This window comes from Lithobates pipiens, unplaced genomic scaffold (genome assembly GCF_037356315.1).
Source record: "Lithobates pipiens isolate NorthernLeopardFrog02 unplaced genomic scaffold, aLitPip1_a1.2 Scaffold_23, whole genome shotgun sequence".
Classification (NCBI taxonomy): domain Eukaryota; kingdom Metazoa; phylum Chordata; class Amphibia; order Anura; family Ranidae; genus Lithobates; species Lithobates pipiens.
This window is the reverse complement of record NW_027507785.1, coordinates 282839156-282855547: the sequence shown is the minus strand read 5'-3', so window position 1 is coordinate 282855547 and position 16392 is coordinate 282839156. Positions and strand designations below refer to the sequence as shown.

The 16392-nt window shown below is 40.1% G+C and overlaps 1 protein-coding gene across 2 annotated transcripts in view; it reads right to left on the bottom strand.

Moving 5' to 3' along the window:
• The window catches only part of FAF1 (Fas associated factor 1), a 440039-nt gene that overhangs the window by 26674 nt on the left and 396973 nt on the right, over positions 1 to 16392 (bottom strand). For both annotated transcript variants that reach the window (XM_077450266.1, XM_077450265.1), the window contains exon 18: positions 3730 to 3945. In XM_077450266.1, the coding sequence (XP_077306392.1) occupies positions 3730 to 3945 (216 nt within the window). The remainder of the gene's footprint in view (positions 1 to 3729; positions 3946 to 16392) is intronic.

Sequence of the window (16392 nt, the reverse complement as noted above, 5' to 3'; positions counted from 1 at the left end):
TTTCCACACTCCAAAGACATGCTGGTAGGCAAACTTTCTCCTGTCTAAATTGGCCCTAGTATGCGTATGTATGAATGTGAGTTAGGGACCATAAATTGTAAGCTCCTTGAGGGCAGGGACTGATGTGAATATATATATATATATATATAGCGCTGTGTATATTGACGGTGCTATACAAGTACTTGATATTATATATATATATTTATTTCCATTTTGATGGACAAATAACTGTATACCTGGGCAGTGATAAACGTAAGGGTGGATAAATGGAGAGTGCTCATGGTTGCAATATTCAAGAATAATGGCATCCCATGTTTTTAAGGGATTTTATTTGGAACTAGCTATTTTAAGACATGTACAGTATAAAAACAAAAAAAACAAAAAAAAAAACACAACTAAATATTTATGTGTGCTACATTAAAATTCTTAGTTCTCTTTGTTTCACACTTCCAATACCAGTTGGGCTTGCCTCCCATATTAAATATAATTGTATATTATATATACAAACAAGAGTCTTAAAGTGTTCTCTCACACATAAAATTAGTTACATAATACAGATCTTTTTAAGTAAATCTTCAAAAACTTAAAGACAAAGCACTCCAGTGGCTACAAAAAAATTCAGAAGAGCCAATACATAAATGGAGAGCAAAAACCACCAAACCTGCCACCAGGAATTCGGACATTTGCTTGGCAGAGAAGGCAATCTTTTAGCGTCTGACACTTTGGGGTATGTTGGATGCTTGCATCCTCCACTACATGCTGTGGTTCCACCAGTATCACTACTGTATCCCTGCAAAGCTGTAGTGAAATTGAGGAGAGATGGAACCACAACGTGTAATGGGGATGCAGGCAATTAACACATAGGAAAGTATTACATTTTCGAAGATTTATTTTTTTGGTGTAGCTCTGCAAAAAAGTAAAGATCAGAGCCACTGGCTGCAGGACTTAAATATTTAGGTTAAGGAATCATAAGCTCTTTTTAAAAATTAATTCTCAACAAAGTTGCTTTAAGTGATCTTACAGGAAAGTACGTGGGGATCAATTTGGTTGTGTTGCTTAGCAGTCCAAAGAGTAGACACGGCAAAGTTTGCTGAATAGCTATGTGCCACACCAACATATAGAATAAGAGGAGTGGATAGATCAAGAGAGTATGTGCATTACTTAAGAAATTAGATTGCTATGTTATGTTAATACAGAAAATATTCTTAGTTTTTTTTTTTAATCATACATGTAAGTTAAATCAGCATAATGTAAATAATGGTGTCTGTTAATGTGTAACAGAATTGTGTTTTTTGCCCTAGTTTGTAATGATATAAATACACGGGGCAGCCATATAGACTCTGCTTCCTGCTTAGGATTGATGTACAATTGCCTTAATCTAATGACACTGGACATGTTTAGAATATCCAGAAATCAGGTGATATAGACCCCATAGGCTTTATTTTACATGCGTAACCTCTAGATCATTTTATTTTATGTTATTTTTTTCCAAGTAGTACTTTTTTTCCCCCAAATATGTAGTTTTGGTTCTGCTGAGTTGATTGATGTGAATACTGAATGTTATTGATAGGTCCACTTTAAATTAGCTTCTGTACCATTGTGCAGGAGGGGTTAAGTCATCCTATATAATCTCCCAATAAGTACTTGCAGTTCCTGGCCTGCTGGAAATTGTATTCTTTCCAGTTTAATTATCGCCGGCTCTAAGGAGATTAGAATATATTACAGAGACATCTCGGAGCTTCAGCTGTATTAGTCATTTTTAAGCCCCCGGTGTTCGGTTCTGTATGCAGCTTGTAAATATTTTGTACACAGTTTATTAATAAAATGATCTACAAATGAGTCGCTTCCCCTCATCCGAACTGACGTCGCTGTTCATATAAAGCAGAGAAGTGGGCAGGTCAAACACGAGTCAGATTAGCCAGGCATCTGCTCTACCCAAATCCAACTTTATTAAATAAATCCCTTGCTAGACCTCTTCCCATCTATAATGACACCACTTCACTCTGCTGGATAGAGTTTGTTAAAGATGTTTTTACCAATGCATTTAACCTACCATATGAATAGCTTGAAAGCTTAAATATATAGACAATTTCTACAGATTCAAAATTGCAAAAGCCATCTCTCATCACTTACCCTCCCCAACTCTGCTCACGTTAGAGGCTGGTGGGTAACTGTGCTAACACCATACTCAACTTGCTTTTTTAGCACTTCGACAGCTGCTAAAGAGCACAATAAAATAGGATTTTTACGCGTAAAATCCTTCTCTTGGAGTACATCATGGGACACAGAGCCTTAAGTAATTACTTAATGGGTTATGGGCCACCTTCAGGTGTTGACACTGGTATACCCAATACAGGAAATTGACTCCCCTATATAACCCTTCCTCCTTCCAGGAGTACCTCAGTTTTTGTATCAAAGCAATATACTTAAACCCCATAAAAAGAGGGGCGGGACCTCTGTGTCCCATGATGTACTCCAAGAAAAGTATTTTTTACAGGTAAGCTGTTATAAAAATCTAATTTTATTTATCATACATCATGGGACACAGAGCCTTAAGTAATTACTTAATGGGATGTCCCATAGCAATGCTACTTGAGGGGAGGGAGACACAACCCGTAAGTCACCCCCATACCTGAGGACTTATACTGCTGCCTACACTAGTGATGCACTGCCCAAGAAGCACTGACTGCTCTGGTAGAGTGCGCCTTGACTTGAAATGGGGGAATATCACCCTTTAAATCATAAGTTTGAATAATAAGTTGACAAATCCACTTAGCGACAATGTGTTTTAACGCTGCCTGACCTTTCTTAGGACCTTTTGGCAGAATAAATAAGACATCAGTCTTACGAATCTGAGCAGTTGCCTTTGAATAGATTTTCACTGCTCTCACCACGTCAAGACAATGTAGTGACTTTTCTTCCCTGGAACATGGTTTTGTAAAACGATGGCAAGACAATATCTTGGTTCAGGTGAAAACCTGAAACTACTTTTGGCAAAAAGCCTGGACGAGGGGCGTAACACCACTCTGTCCTCATGAATAATCAAATATGGCTGTTTACAAGAAAGAGCAGCCAATTCCGAAACCCTCCTTGCTGAGGATATAGCAATCAAAAATACCAGCTTCCTTGTCAGGAGGACTAAGGGAACATGCTGTATAGGTTCAAAAGGCTGTTTTTGTAACACTGACAAAACTAAATTCAAGTCCCAAGTGCTCAAGGGTGTTTTAACTGGCGGATTAATCCGCATCACCCCTTGAATAAAACCCCACACTAAAGAATGCGTAGTAAGCGGTCTTTGAAATAAAATCAATAAGGCTGAGACTTGGCCCTTAATAGTACAAAGGGCCAACTTCATCTCTACGCCTAAATGTAGAAAGGCAAGAATTCTGCATATGATATATCTCTGAGGTGTATAGTGTATATTTTATTCCTTAAGACTGGGGTGGTTGTATCAAATACTGACAAATTTATGATGACTCCTACCTTTGTCCAGCTAAAGATCTTTTACTGTACCAATATTAAAGGTCCTCAAATTATACAAATCACTGTGAAGGGTGAACTGTGAGTTTTGAGTGATGTGTTAACAATGTTAAAAGAATGCAGTTTTTTGTATAGCCTTTATATGTCCTTTAAATGAACGCATTCTTAACCTTGGTGCTCGGTCAGTTAAGCAGTAATGAGGAATGACAGAGCATAGTAGCCGCAGGTTGTTTAAAAGGGGATACTCACATCTCTTCGTGGAAAGGTGCTGAGAAGTTTGTACTCAGAGCAGGGGAATCCTTTGGATGCTACAAAGTTGAAGAGCACCTGTAAGGGGCCGGAGCTGAGAAAACGTCTCTCGATAAACTCCCCGCTTGGTGTTCTGATGCGTAGTTTGCTTTGTGGTTCACTATGCTCCTCTTCTGGCTCTGGTGGAAGGGACTGTTCCAAAGAAAGTCTGATTGCCTGGTAAAAAAGGTTGAAGACACATCATGAGTTCACTTGTAACAAAAATGGACATACATTGCTAATGTTTTGCACCACTTTGGGGAAGGAAAAATATCAGACTTGACATTCAAAATGCACAGGACCACAGAAGCCAAAGTACCACATCTTAAAATAATGATCAACAATTTGATAACACTTAAAAAAAAAAAATGGCCCTATATTTAAGGCCGACTCCTCTACAAACTGATGGCTCTGGATGGACAGATGGCCACAACGGCATAGAAAAATCTGCATGTCTTTTACTGAATTCTAACACAGTGGCTTAGCCTTAACCACTTGCTCACTGGGCACCTAACCCCCCCCTCCTGCCCAGACCAATTTTCAGATTTTAGCGCTGTCATCCTTTGAACGACAATTGCGCGGTCATACAACGCTGTACCCAAATGAATGAATTTTTTTATCATTTTATGATTTTTTTTCCCCACAAATAAAGCTTTCTTTTGGTGGTATTTGATCACCTCTGCGTTTTTTATTTTTTTGTTAAAAAAAATGAAAAAAGACAGATTTAAAAAAATAAAAAATAAATAAAAAAAATACAAAACAGTTTTATATGCACTGAAGGGCATTGATAGGTGGCACTGATGGGCACTAATAGGTGGCAATGATAGCTGGCAGTGATGGGTACTGATCGGCACTGGTAGGTGACACTGATTGGCACCACTGGTGGGTATTGATAGGTGGCACTTGTGGGCACTGATAAGTGGCACTTACTACTGTAGGCACTGATTTGTGGCACTGGCAGGTAGTACTGATGGGCACATACGAGGCAGCTTCGCCTCTTCCTCTTCGGGACTTATGTCCCTTCAAATAGAAGCCAGCGATCTGCTTTTTTCTTCTCACGCTGTCAGCGTGACAAGAAAAAAAAATGAATACCGATCCTCCGTTTATATCACGTGATCAGCTGTCACTGGCTGATCACGTGGTAAGGGGACGGGGTCGACCCCTTAACCGGATCTGTGATCACCCGACTCTCATTGACTTGTGTGATCACAGTGTGCGCTGTGAGCCCCTTTCAGGGGAGCGTGGCCACCTTTGAAAGGGGAGGACATCAATAGACGTACTCCCAGCAAAGCAGATCCGCGCTGCAGCCATCATTCGGATATAGTGCGGATCTGAACAAGTTAAAGGATAACTTTCTAAAAAAAAAAAATAAAAAAAAATGTGCATTTACTATTATTTTTTTTTAGGAGCCTATAAAGCATTGCACCCACGATCAGCATATCAAGGGCACAATATTGGGCTCCTACAGATTGTCTGTGTAGTCGTTTGCCCATACCTAGTATGGGCAGGCCGTTACTGAATGACCGCAAGAATCAACTACTAGAGTGCTTACCAGCGCCCTGGTAGTTCATAGATAACTACAAGCTGACAGCTGCAAAAGCTGTCGGTACTTGTAGTTCATTCATTCATTCACAGAACTCTGCATGGCCGCATTTGTTTTTAAATTGTGGCAGCAGGCGTTGGGAGAAGATCCCTGCCCTGCTGTCACAATTACAAGGAGGCTCGGGGAGAGGCTGCAGGAACATGTTACACCTTAAAAACGGTTTGAACATGTAAAATGTTCCCAAAGGTGAACTTATCCTTTAAAGCAGTACAAAAGAAAGAACCTCTGTCAGATTTTTAACGCTGTGTGTCCTCATTAGGGAGACTCAGTCTGTTTAATTGCCCTTATTACCACTATAACTAGGAATGAAAAAGGGTAAATCCAAAATTTAGAGAGGCCACCAGAACAGGAATAGAGGGGAAATCTTTCAATAAAGAATATGACAATTATCTAAGAGGTTTTCTCTCACATTGGAAAACTATCCTCTTTTCAAAACCTTTACTAGGGTACCACTTTCTGCCTATTAAATTCTGCTACCACAGTTTATATAAGGTATTATCAAATAAACCCATTAACACATTTTTCATGCTTGTATGCCCTTTACATTGTACCCGTTTTTTTTTATAACAGTATGAACTAGTGATGGAAATGTAGTGCAGGTACATCTAAGTACTTGTATACTTTTTAAGGTTTAATTCTGGAGCACCACCGAAGCCTTACTACACTTTACTATTGAAACGGCAAACAGTGCCTTTATGGCCACAATCTGACCTGTCCCCCAAAATACCTTTCTAATTAAATGTTATAGTGTTTAACCTCTTCAGCCCCAGAAGATTTAGCTGCTTAATGACCAGGTCATTTTTTGCTATTCTGCACTGCGTCGTTTTAACTGACAATTGCGCGGTTGTGCGATGCTGTACCCAAACAAAATTTACATCTTTTTTTCCCCACAAATAGCTTTCTTTTGGTGGCATTTGATAACCACTGCAGTTTTTATTTTTTGCGCTATAAACAAAAGAGCGACAATTTAAAAAAAAAAAAAAAAAACAACCACAATATCTTTTACTTTTTGCAATAATAAACATCCTATGTTAAAAAAAATAAAAAATAAAAAAATAAAAATGAAAACACATTTTTTCCTCAGTTTAGGCCGATATGTATTCTTCTAAATAATTTTGGTAATTGCATTAAGCGTATATTGATTGATTTGCGCAAAAGTTATAGGGTCTACAAAATAGGTGATAGATTTATGGCATTTTATTATTATTATTTTTTTACTAGTAATGGTGCTGATCTGCGATTTTTTATCGGGACTGCCATATTGCGCTAGACAAACTGGACACTTGACACATTTTTGGGACCACTGAAAATTATACAGCGATCAGTGCTATAAAAATGTACTTATTACTGTATAAATTCCACTGGCAGGGAAGGGATTAACACTAGGGGGTGATCAAGGGGTTAACTGTGTTCCCTAGGTGTGTTCTAAAAGTAGGGGTGATGGGACTAACTAGGTATGAACACACAAATCTGTCTCCTCTCCCCTGAGAGAACCGAGATTTGTGTGTTTACACACACAGATCCAGTTTCTCGCTCTGTCACGAGCGATCGCGGGTGCCTGGCGGTCATCGCGACAGCCGGGCAATCGCATTGGCCCTGGGCGCACGCCTCCTACAGCGTTTTAAAGGGCCGACGTACAGCTATGGCGGTTCGCCTAGGGGAGCCATTCTGCCACAGTATAACTGCGGCGGCCAGTCGGGAACCGGTTAACACCACATCTGGGTCGACCACATCAGAAAACATGGAAGCTCTGTCAGCAGACTGCATAATACAAAAGCTATGTTTGCGCCCTTGGGGATCACTAGAAATGTGTATGCCATGACCTCTCGGAGATGCCTGCTCTGCAGAGTCCAGAAGGTGTACAGTACTGGAAGAAGCCACAGGTTTGTGCTAGAGAAATAAACAAGGACTTCCCTGTCTACATACTTGTTCCAGGTCAGCAACCCAAAAAAGACTGAAGTCAGAGGATAAGCATGACCACCAAGCACCTAGCGTTTTCAGAAGGGTAGCCTCTTTTTTCTTTCTGCAAAGGTTTCCTCTGAAGTAGGTTAAGAGGTTGACTTTGAAGATTAAAACCAAAGTCAACCTTTTATTAAAAACATAAGATTGCCACTGCTAACTTCTTGAAATCAAAATGCTAGTAGCCTGGCTGCCATGCTGAAGATGTGGCTTTTAGAGTGTCACTAAACCCACATCATAAAAAAAAATATCAATAAATGGTGCAGCTGTGGTGGCAACTCTGCACATGCTCAGTTTTCAGAGTTTCTATGTTGAACAATTCCCTCCCCATCACATCTGAACAGCCCTATAGTCACGCATGTGGGCATATACACAGATATAAATGACAGCCCACCCCCTCCCTCCTCCTCCATGCCCACTAACCAGCTAAAACACAATGGGGGTGGAGTATTACATGTATATTAATGAAGGCTTCACCTCCCTCTTATTCTAAGACACAGGCTGGAGGGGAGTGACACAGCCTGTGACTGTCAGAAATCCGCCTACACCATATTATTTCCACAAAATAATAAGGATGTAATTTCAAAAATATATTTGTAGGACAATTTAAAACAGTTTATTGATATTATTTATTTTTTATTATGTATTCCAAAGGCTGTTTTTTTTTTTTAACATGTGACTATCAGCAGGAGACTAGAAGCACCTCCTACTTATGTTTCCCTGCAGAGAGACTGAGAAAGATCTGGGTCATGTGACAGCTGTATATTAATTAGGAAAATGGTACTTGGATGTTTCCATTTTATCAAAATAATTACAGGACCATCATCCACATACAGAAATAGAAGAGACAATGTAAATTAAACTGCGTGTTTAGTATCATTTTAAATATTTTGTCACTTACCTAGAATACATATACAGATAAGGATTTCTGACTTCTGTTACTAGTACTGAATACATTTTACAGGAGTACTTTAGGGTACTTCAAAAGACTTGGTGGTACACGCTTAACACCAGATGTATATTAGTAGGACTTGAAGTTTCTAATAATACTTTTATTTAGAATCCTGGAGATCAGCATTTCCTGTCATTTTACACAAAGGGATAGAAATGCCACAATCATTTATATTACGCAGGCTACAGAGTCGTCTTCTTTATAATCGTCCTCTGGAAGCTTTTGATACTGCTGATCTGAATTATTCGGGGACAGGTGTCAAAGATCCTGAGATAATGTTGTCGCTGCCACTTGAGTGCCAGGTGACAAATCTGTTTATTTCTCTCCTCTTAATGACAGCGTGCAATGCAGATAATGAAAAGAAATCCTCCTTTTTACAAATTCCAATTAGATCAGATGGTCCTGCCCAAGAGGACACCTGATTAAATTGTTAGGACAGAAAGGTTAACGAGGCTTCAGAGTGGAAGTGTAATTACTTCTCTATCCTCGGTTCACGCAGGTCATTCTCTCCCTTTGAAGATGAATAGGCGAGAAAGCAATCGCCCAAAAGTTAAACCTCCCTCAGATCCTCCTGCAAACTGGTAAAACATCATCTCATCTGCGGTAACACCTTGTCTGTTTTCCAGCCCCACCATCAACAAAGACAGCAGTGTTTGTTGGCCTGCCTTGTAATCTGTTTCAAAAGTACCACAACCACAAAGGAAGCAGCAACAAAATGATCAAGGAGCATCTCAATGAAAGGAGTTTTCTCTTCTGCGGATAAAGGAGCACATAGACATTAGACAACACTTTCCCAATCTTGAACAGGCGGTGATCCAATATTTATGTGGTGGGTTAAAACACAACCAAACACGTGTTCTCTGGCAACAAACTGATTGAGGCTCAGTTCACTCTATGAACCACATGTGAATCGCACAAGAACTGCACTGCATTCCTGTTCAATTCACATGCGATTCACTGCGGTGTGATTTGAGCCTATTTATTTTGAATGGGCTCAAATCACAACAAAGACGTGCATGCAACAATTTTGGTACTGCAACCAGATCGCACAGTCGTATCGTAACATAGGACTCGCTGCCACAAACACACTGTTTGTGACCTGCATTTGGGGTGTTATTAAAAAGGTAGTGAGGTCTGACAAAAAAAAAAAGGCCACCTGCAAGGCAATGTTATAATGTGCTAGTATGCATTGCATACTAGCAAATTATGAAGGTCAATGGGGAAATAACATCAGACCATAAGGCAGTGTCGGAACTACCAGGGTGGCACTTGTGGTGCAGTGGTTAGCACTCTTTGGGTGGCACAGTGGTGTAGTGGTTAGCACTCTCGCCTAACAGTAAGAAGAGTCGCTGGTTCAAATCCCAACCACGACACTACCTGCCTGGAGTTTGCATGTTCTCCCTGTGCCTGCGTGGGTTTCCTCCGGGTACTCCGGTTTCCTCCCACACTCCAAAGACATGAAGGTAGGTTAATTGGCTTCTGTCCAATATTGGCCCTAGTATATGAATGGGGACCTTGCATTGTGGGCTCCTTGAGGGTAGGGAGCAATATGAATGTGAATGTGCAATGTACAGGGATAGGGACAATTGTAGACACCTCACTCAGGATGGACTGGTGTCTTTATTCAACCTTACTATGAAACTTGTGACCGGGACCTGCCGTTTCGAATAAAAAGGGTACTTTACAGTCCTTGAAACAAGTTTGCTTGCCATCTTTCACTTCTAAAATTAAATAAATATTTCCAGACTGACTAATCAGTTGACTGGATGAGGTCGCTCTATAGAGAGGGTGCCTTGCCCCTCATAGCCATTGCTGTGTATGCTAGGACGTGTTTAAGACAATTTGCAGCCATCCCATATGTCTCCATCACTAATCTTTATCAGGTAGATGGCTTGGTCAATATATTTATACATATAGAACCCGCTCCACCCCACTCTTTTTTTGGGTGTTCTTTTCCTTTTGTTAGAGGTTGAGAACCTCACTAGCCCTACCTGTGACGGCTTTCCTTCTGTATATACTAGGTGAGCCCGTTTGGGAGTTAACACACCTTTATATCATGTAGAGCGAGTTGTATCCTGATTACATATCAATATGACTGTGCGTGTTTTTTGTTAGATTATCATTCCCTCCTTGGTTTGAGGGTGTGGCTGGGCTTAGCATCTCATGCATTACATCGGACCTGCATTCTAGGGTTTTCCTCGGACTTACATCCTCTCTTTTATGTATGCATCATTGGGTTTTTTGTAAGTAATTGTAAAACTTAGTTGGTTTGCAATTGCTTTTCTCATTCTATGATGTTTTTTGTGAATCGTGCTGCTATTTATATATATTTGTATTTTAGACTGCACTATTTACTTCCTGATGAAAACTCTTCAATTGTAACGTGTTGAGGTTCTTTCAGAGATTGATATTGAAGAAGACTTCTTCATATAATGGAATGTATAAATGCTACGTAAACCCTTGATGTAATCAATTGAAATATTTTATATTGTGCTTATAGCCTTTAATTGTATTTATTAAAGAGATATTTTTATAATTTTCCATTTTTTTTGGGTACTTATACAAAGTGCCACTTCATGTTTGTATGCGATTTTCAGACTCCAACCATTGGTGCTGTGCTACAGTTTTCCTACATCTTCTGTATTTATGCTCAGGTGGGTAGATGCAGGTCTTGTCTAAACCAGACCCGTATGGACAAGCAATGTCAAGATATGTCTAATGATATATAATGCCATGATCAGCAAGCCATTTCTGTTGCTGACCTCTACAGGTGGCCAAAGATGGATCGAAATTCAGCCAGTTGATCCATGTGCGGTAACTGCAGTTGAACAGAAGTGATTGACTTCTGTTCAGCCACCCTGTTGGATAAAAGCTCCTCAATCAGTGCTGATTTGTGTATTTAGCAAGTGATCAGTGTGGTACAGCAATGAGAACTTGTCAATGCTGCAACATGGGAAGATCTGTGTAATTTTATGGTGGGAGAGTCTCTCCTTCAAAATAAAATAGCGCAGCTGGGAGGATTCCCCATTCAGTCAGCCAAAAAATTAAACATGTATGGACAGCTTAAGAGATGAACACAAAAGCGAAGCCGATCTAATTGATACTGGGAGTAAATTATTGGAGATAAATAAAAACAATGGGTCCTCCACCAGATTTAAGGCATAATGTACTAGTATGCACTGCATACTAATACATTATGACAGAGTAGCCTATAAACTAAGCCCTCCAGCACCATGCGGTCATGGCTCTCCCTGGTCCCCAGTTTTACCATCTTATTGCTTTCCAGGTTTCCTATCTTCGGTCGCCTGAATGGTCAGACTGATGTGATGTCACTCACACACATGCACACGGAAGTCACATCGCCATGGCATGCAGAGTGCCATAAATGGGATCTGTCTGAGGAAGCCTAATCACAGGGTGCAACGCATCACGGAGGGAGGAGCCAAGCCCATGACGTCATGCTGGAGTCGGGGTGGTGAGCCAACAGGAGACCGTAATTTGATTAGCGCATTTAACTTATCTTGTAAAGGTATTTAAGTGCAGGGTTTTTGTATGATACAGTATGTAAGCTAAGCCCATGGAGTGCTTCGGCAAGTGGAGGGGAAGGATGCCCTGTGTGAACTGAGGAGAATACAAGAGGGGAACCTTGGTCAAATTATGATGAGCATGTTGTCAATTTAATTGAGGTGAGCAGGCCTTTCACCTGGTGATGAATGTGCATGCACTATGCATGATGAGTGAAGACACAGGGTATTTGTCAATTTTTTGAAAAATATAACTTGTGGAAGTTGCAGGATACAATTTTTTTAAACACTTATTTTTTATACATACGCTGTTCAAAATAATGAAAGGAACACTTTGAAAACAAAATCAGATCTCAATGGGAAAAATATCATGCTGGATATCTATACTGATACCGACTGGGTAATGTGTTAGGAAAGAAAGGATGCCACATTGTTTGATGGAAATGAGAATTATCAACCTACAGAGAGCTGAATTCAAAGACACCCGAAAATCAAAAAGAAAAAATGCAGCAGGCTAGTCCATTTTGCAGAAATTTCACTGCAGCAACGCAAATACTCTGTCTTTTATGGCCCCCACGTGCTTGTATGCATGCCTGAAACTGTCCATGCATTCTCCTAATGAGACAATGGATGGTTTTCCTCCCAGATCTGTACCAGATCATCACTAAGCTCCTGAGCAGACTAAGGTGCAACCTGACGGCGTCAGATGGACCGAAACAATGTCCCAGAGGTGTTCGATTAAATTTAGGTCAGGGGAGCCTGGGGGCCATTTAATGGTATCAATTCCTTCATTCTCCAGGAACTGGATGCATATACTCTTGCCACATGAAGCCGGGCATTGTTGTACACCAGGAGAAACCCAGGACCTACTGCACCAGAGTAGGGTTTGACAATGGGTCTAATGATCCCAATAACTAATGGCAGTTATGGTGCCATTGTCTAGCCTGCAGAGGTCTGTGTGTCCCTCCATGGATATGCCTCCCCAGACCATCACTGACCCACCACCAAATGGATCATGCTGAACGATGTTACAGGCAGCATAACGTTCTCCATGGCTTCTCCAGACCCTTTCACATCTGTCACATCTGCTCAGGGTGAACCTGCTCTATGTGTTGAGTTATTTTGAGGGGACAGCATATATACACTATTATACAAGCTGTACACTCACTACTTTACATTGTAGCAAAGTGTCATTTCTTCAGTGTCATCACATGAAAAGATATAATAAAATATTTACAAAAATGTGAGGGGTGTACTCACTTTTGTGAGATACTGTGTATATATACATACATACATACATACATACATACACACACATTATATATATTGTGGCAGCACGCAGGTAAAATCACCTGGTTGTATTCAGGATGGGAAATATGTGTGTCCTAGATTCAGGCTTTATGCAGACTTTTACAATTAGAGGGGAAGAGTTAATGAGCCCAGCTGTAGTAAGTGGGCTCATTAAGACCTCTACAAAAAACCCCAGCATGCATAGGGAGATGCTCCATCCTGGAACCAGTTTTGTGTGTATAGACTGGGGAGTCTGAGATCTGTTCTGTGCGGTGAGTTAACGCCTGTGTGGCAAACCCCTACAATAGAGACAGGGACTGGGGCAGCACAAGGCTGCACCCAGTTGTTAGACAGGGATCTACGTGTGTAGTTAGAGGTCAAGCTGACCAGGATTTATTTTCTTGTTTTATTTTGTTTGGCTGTTATATGTATCACTGCATGTAGCCTAAATAAACCGGATCTTTTGTTTTTGCACCTACACCGCTGTCTGCTGTGCCTGACTTTGTGTTGTGAACCCATCCAGGGGGTCACACACACCCGCTACCGAGCGAACCCCCTCACAATATATATACACACATACATACATATATATATATATATATATATATATATATATATATATAAAATATATATATTTCTATATTTAGGTGTTGCGTTACACCGATTTTGATTTGAGTAAATGGGATCTGAGCTACGCAGGTGCAGCTCACATCACATTAACCATTGACAGGGGACATTTGTGACAATACAGACCTCTAAGGTTTTTATATATTAACTTTACTATAACTTTAACTTACCTTTATAAGGTGAAATGTAAGAAGTGAAAGCTTTGTTTGTTTGTACTTTATTCAGTGCATGGAAGCAAAGCTATTGCTTCTAACATTTCTCAGTCTTTTAAGAATCACAATAAATCTACAAATAAAAAGAACTCCCCCCCCCCCCCTTTTTAAAACAAACCCTTTGTAAAGGGCATTGATTTATTCAGGATTCGGGATTCGATACAGAACATTCAACCGATTTTTACACTGAAAAATTCATCCAAAGTCCACACGCTTTTCATTTGTCCTTTCCATTGTTATTAAAGCACCTGTTTCTCTCTGTTGTTTTGACATTTCCCTGCCGGCTGCAATAACAGATGCTATTTTATTTACTGTGCTGCCTCAATTATATTGCAGAAGGATAAACAGTAGCTCATTAGACTCCCTTTCCCTTTGTGCAAAGGATTCCTATTTCCCCAATGTTGCCAGTTCCCCAATGGCGTTGTCACAGGACAGAGCCTCACAATGACTATACTGAGGCGGTGGACCAACTTAGAAAGAAAAAAAAAACAATTAAATGACGTGAAGACGCTTATAACTCCAGCATCTGAACGGTCGACACAGGGGCCGAAAAAGAAAAAAAAAAAAAAACGAGAAGGCGGCTTCCAGTGAATAGATCAATAGGCACATTTCAAATATATGCGCTGAACAAAAAGCCCTCTATGTAAGCAAACACAGCTCTACAATAATAGATTATGTGTAATCCCTGAACTTCAACTACAGCATTCTTTCATAAACAGCATTGTTAAAAAATCGCTTTTGTTTTGCAAAGCAAATATCTATTATTTTCATTGCTGCACACTGTGTTAAAGACAATGCAGGTCCGGCCGCATTCGCAAACCCAGACCGGAGTTTGATTTTTCTTTTTTTTTTCTTCTGTAGGAAAATATAGTTTCCAAACAGGCATTGTGAGGCCGGCTCTATAGTGAAAGGCAGGATAGCAGAATGAATGCAGTCAACACAGAATGCCTATTTGTTTTACTGGGAACTATTGCTTTAGATCTAAAGAATTACAAAGGAAAATACATGTATACAATGGAGACTGATCTGAGCAGCCAAGCATTAGCATGCGTCTGGTATAGGAGGTTTACACAAGTCTAACTCGGTGATTCCAGACACAATCGTGAGATTTATTATAGAAAAAAATTATCTTTTGGTGCAGGTTTAAAAAAAATGATAATACACAACTTTATGCAGGTGCATAACACATTTGTTGTATGGGATAGAAAAACGACCACCACACCCAGAATTAGAATCCTTTGATATCAAGAATATCAGTCACTTGGTCTAGAAGCAATAGGGAAAATGTTCACAGTTAATTTGACATTAAAGCGGTAGTAAACCCGCTGACTTTTTTTCCCCCTACACCTGTAAGGAAAAAGGCACAAGGAGCTAGTATGCAAAAAGTAAAAAAAGTAAAAAAAATTACTTTACTACCACTTTAACTCTAGAGGGTCAATTTTTAAAGGATGCACTATGTGACTCCAACAGCCAAGGTTTGCTGGACTTGCTGCCCATCCTTTTCAAAAAGGACTCATCCTATGTGTAATGAAGCAGCTAATATGAATCTCTCTATTACAGGGGTCTCCAAACTTTCTGAATAGAGAGCCAGACTGTGGCCAGTGAGATTAGAAAATGCCATGGTGTCAGTAAGAGAAAACAGTGCCCCATCACTGGTTTTAGTGGAAGGAACAATTTCCTCTTGTTGGTATCAGCAGAAGGAATGGTGGCCCATTGCTAGTGTCTATGGGAGAAATGGTGCCCCATTATTGGTGTGTGAGAGGAATGGTGACCCATCATTGATGTCGGTGGGAGGAATAATGCCCGATCATTGGTGTCTCTGGGGGGAATGGTGCATCATCATTGGTATCAGTGGCAGGAATTGTACCCTATTGTAGATATTTAAGATGGGAATGGATACCGATCATTGGTGTCTATGGGAGGAATGGTGCCCCATCACTGGCAAAGGCTGGCAAAATAAGTGGTACTAACAAGGAAGAGATGAAAGAACATGTTACAACTAATTAGGTTAATTGGCGTTAGGTTTGTAACATGATTGGATATAAACAGAGCATGAGCATCAGAGTCGCTTAGGAGCAAAGATGGGCAGAGATTTACCAATCTGTGAAAAGCTGCGTCTAAAAATTGTTGAATCATTTTAGAATGATGTTCTCTTAAATAAAATTGAGACTTTAAATATATAATCTACAGTACAAAATAACATCAAAAGATTCAGAGAATCTGGAGAAAATGCAATATTGAATGCCTGTGATCTTTAGGCTCTCAGATGGCACTGCATGATTCTGTGATGGACATCACTGCATAGGCTCAGGAATAAAATCACTGTCTGTGAACACAGTTCATCATCCAAAAATGCAAGTTTCAGCTGTATCATCCATAGAAGAAGCCATATCTGAACATGATCCAGAAACACTGCCATCTCATCTGGGCCAAAGCTTATTTATCTTTAGAATGGTC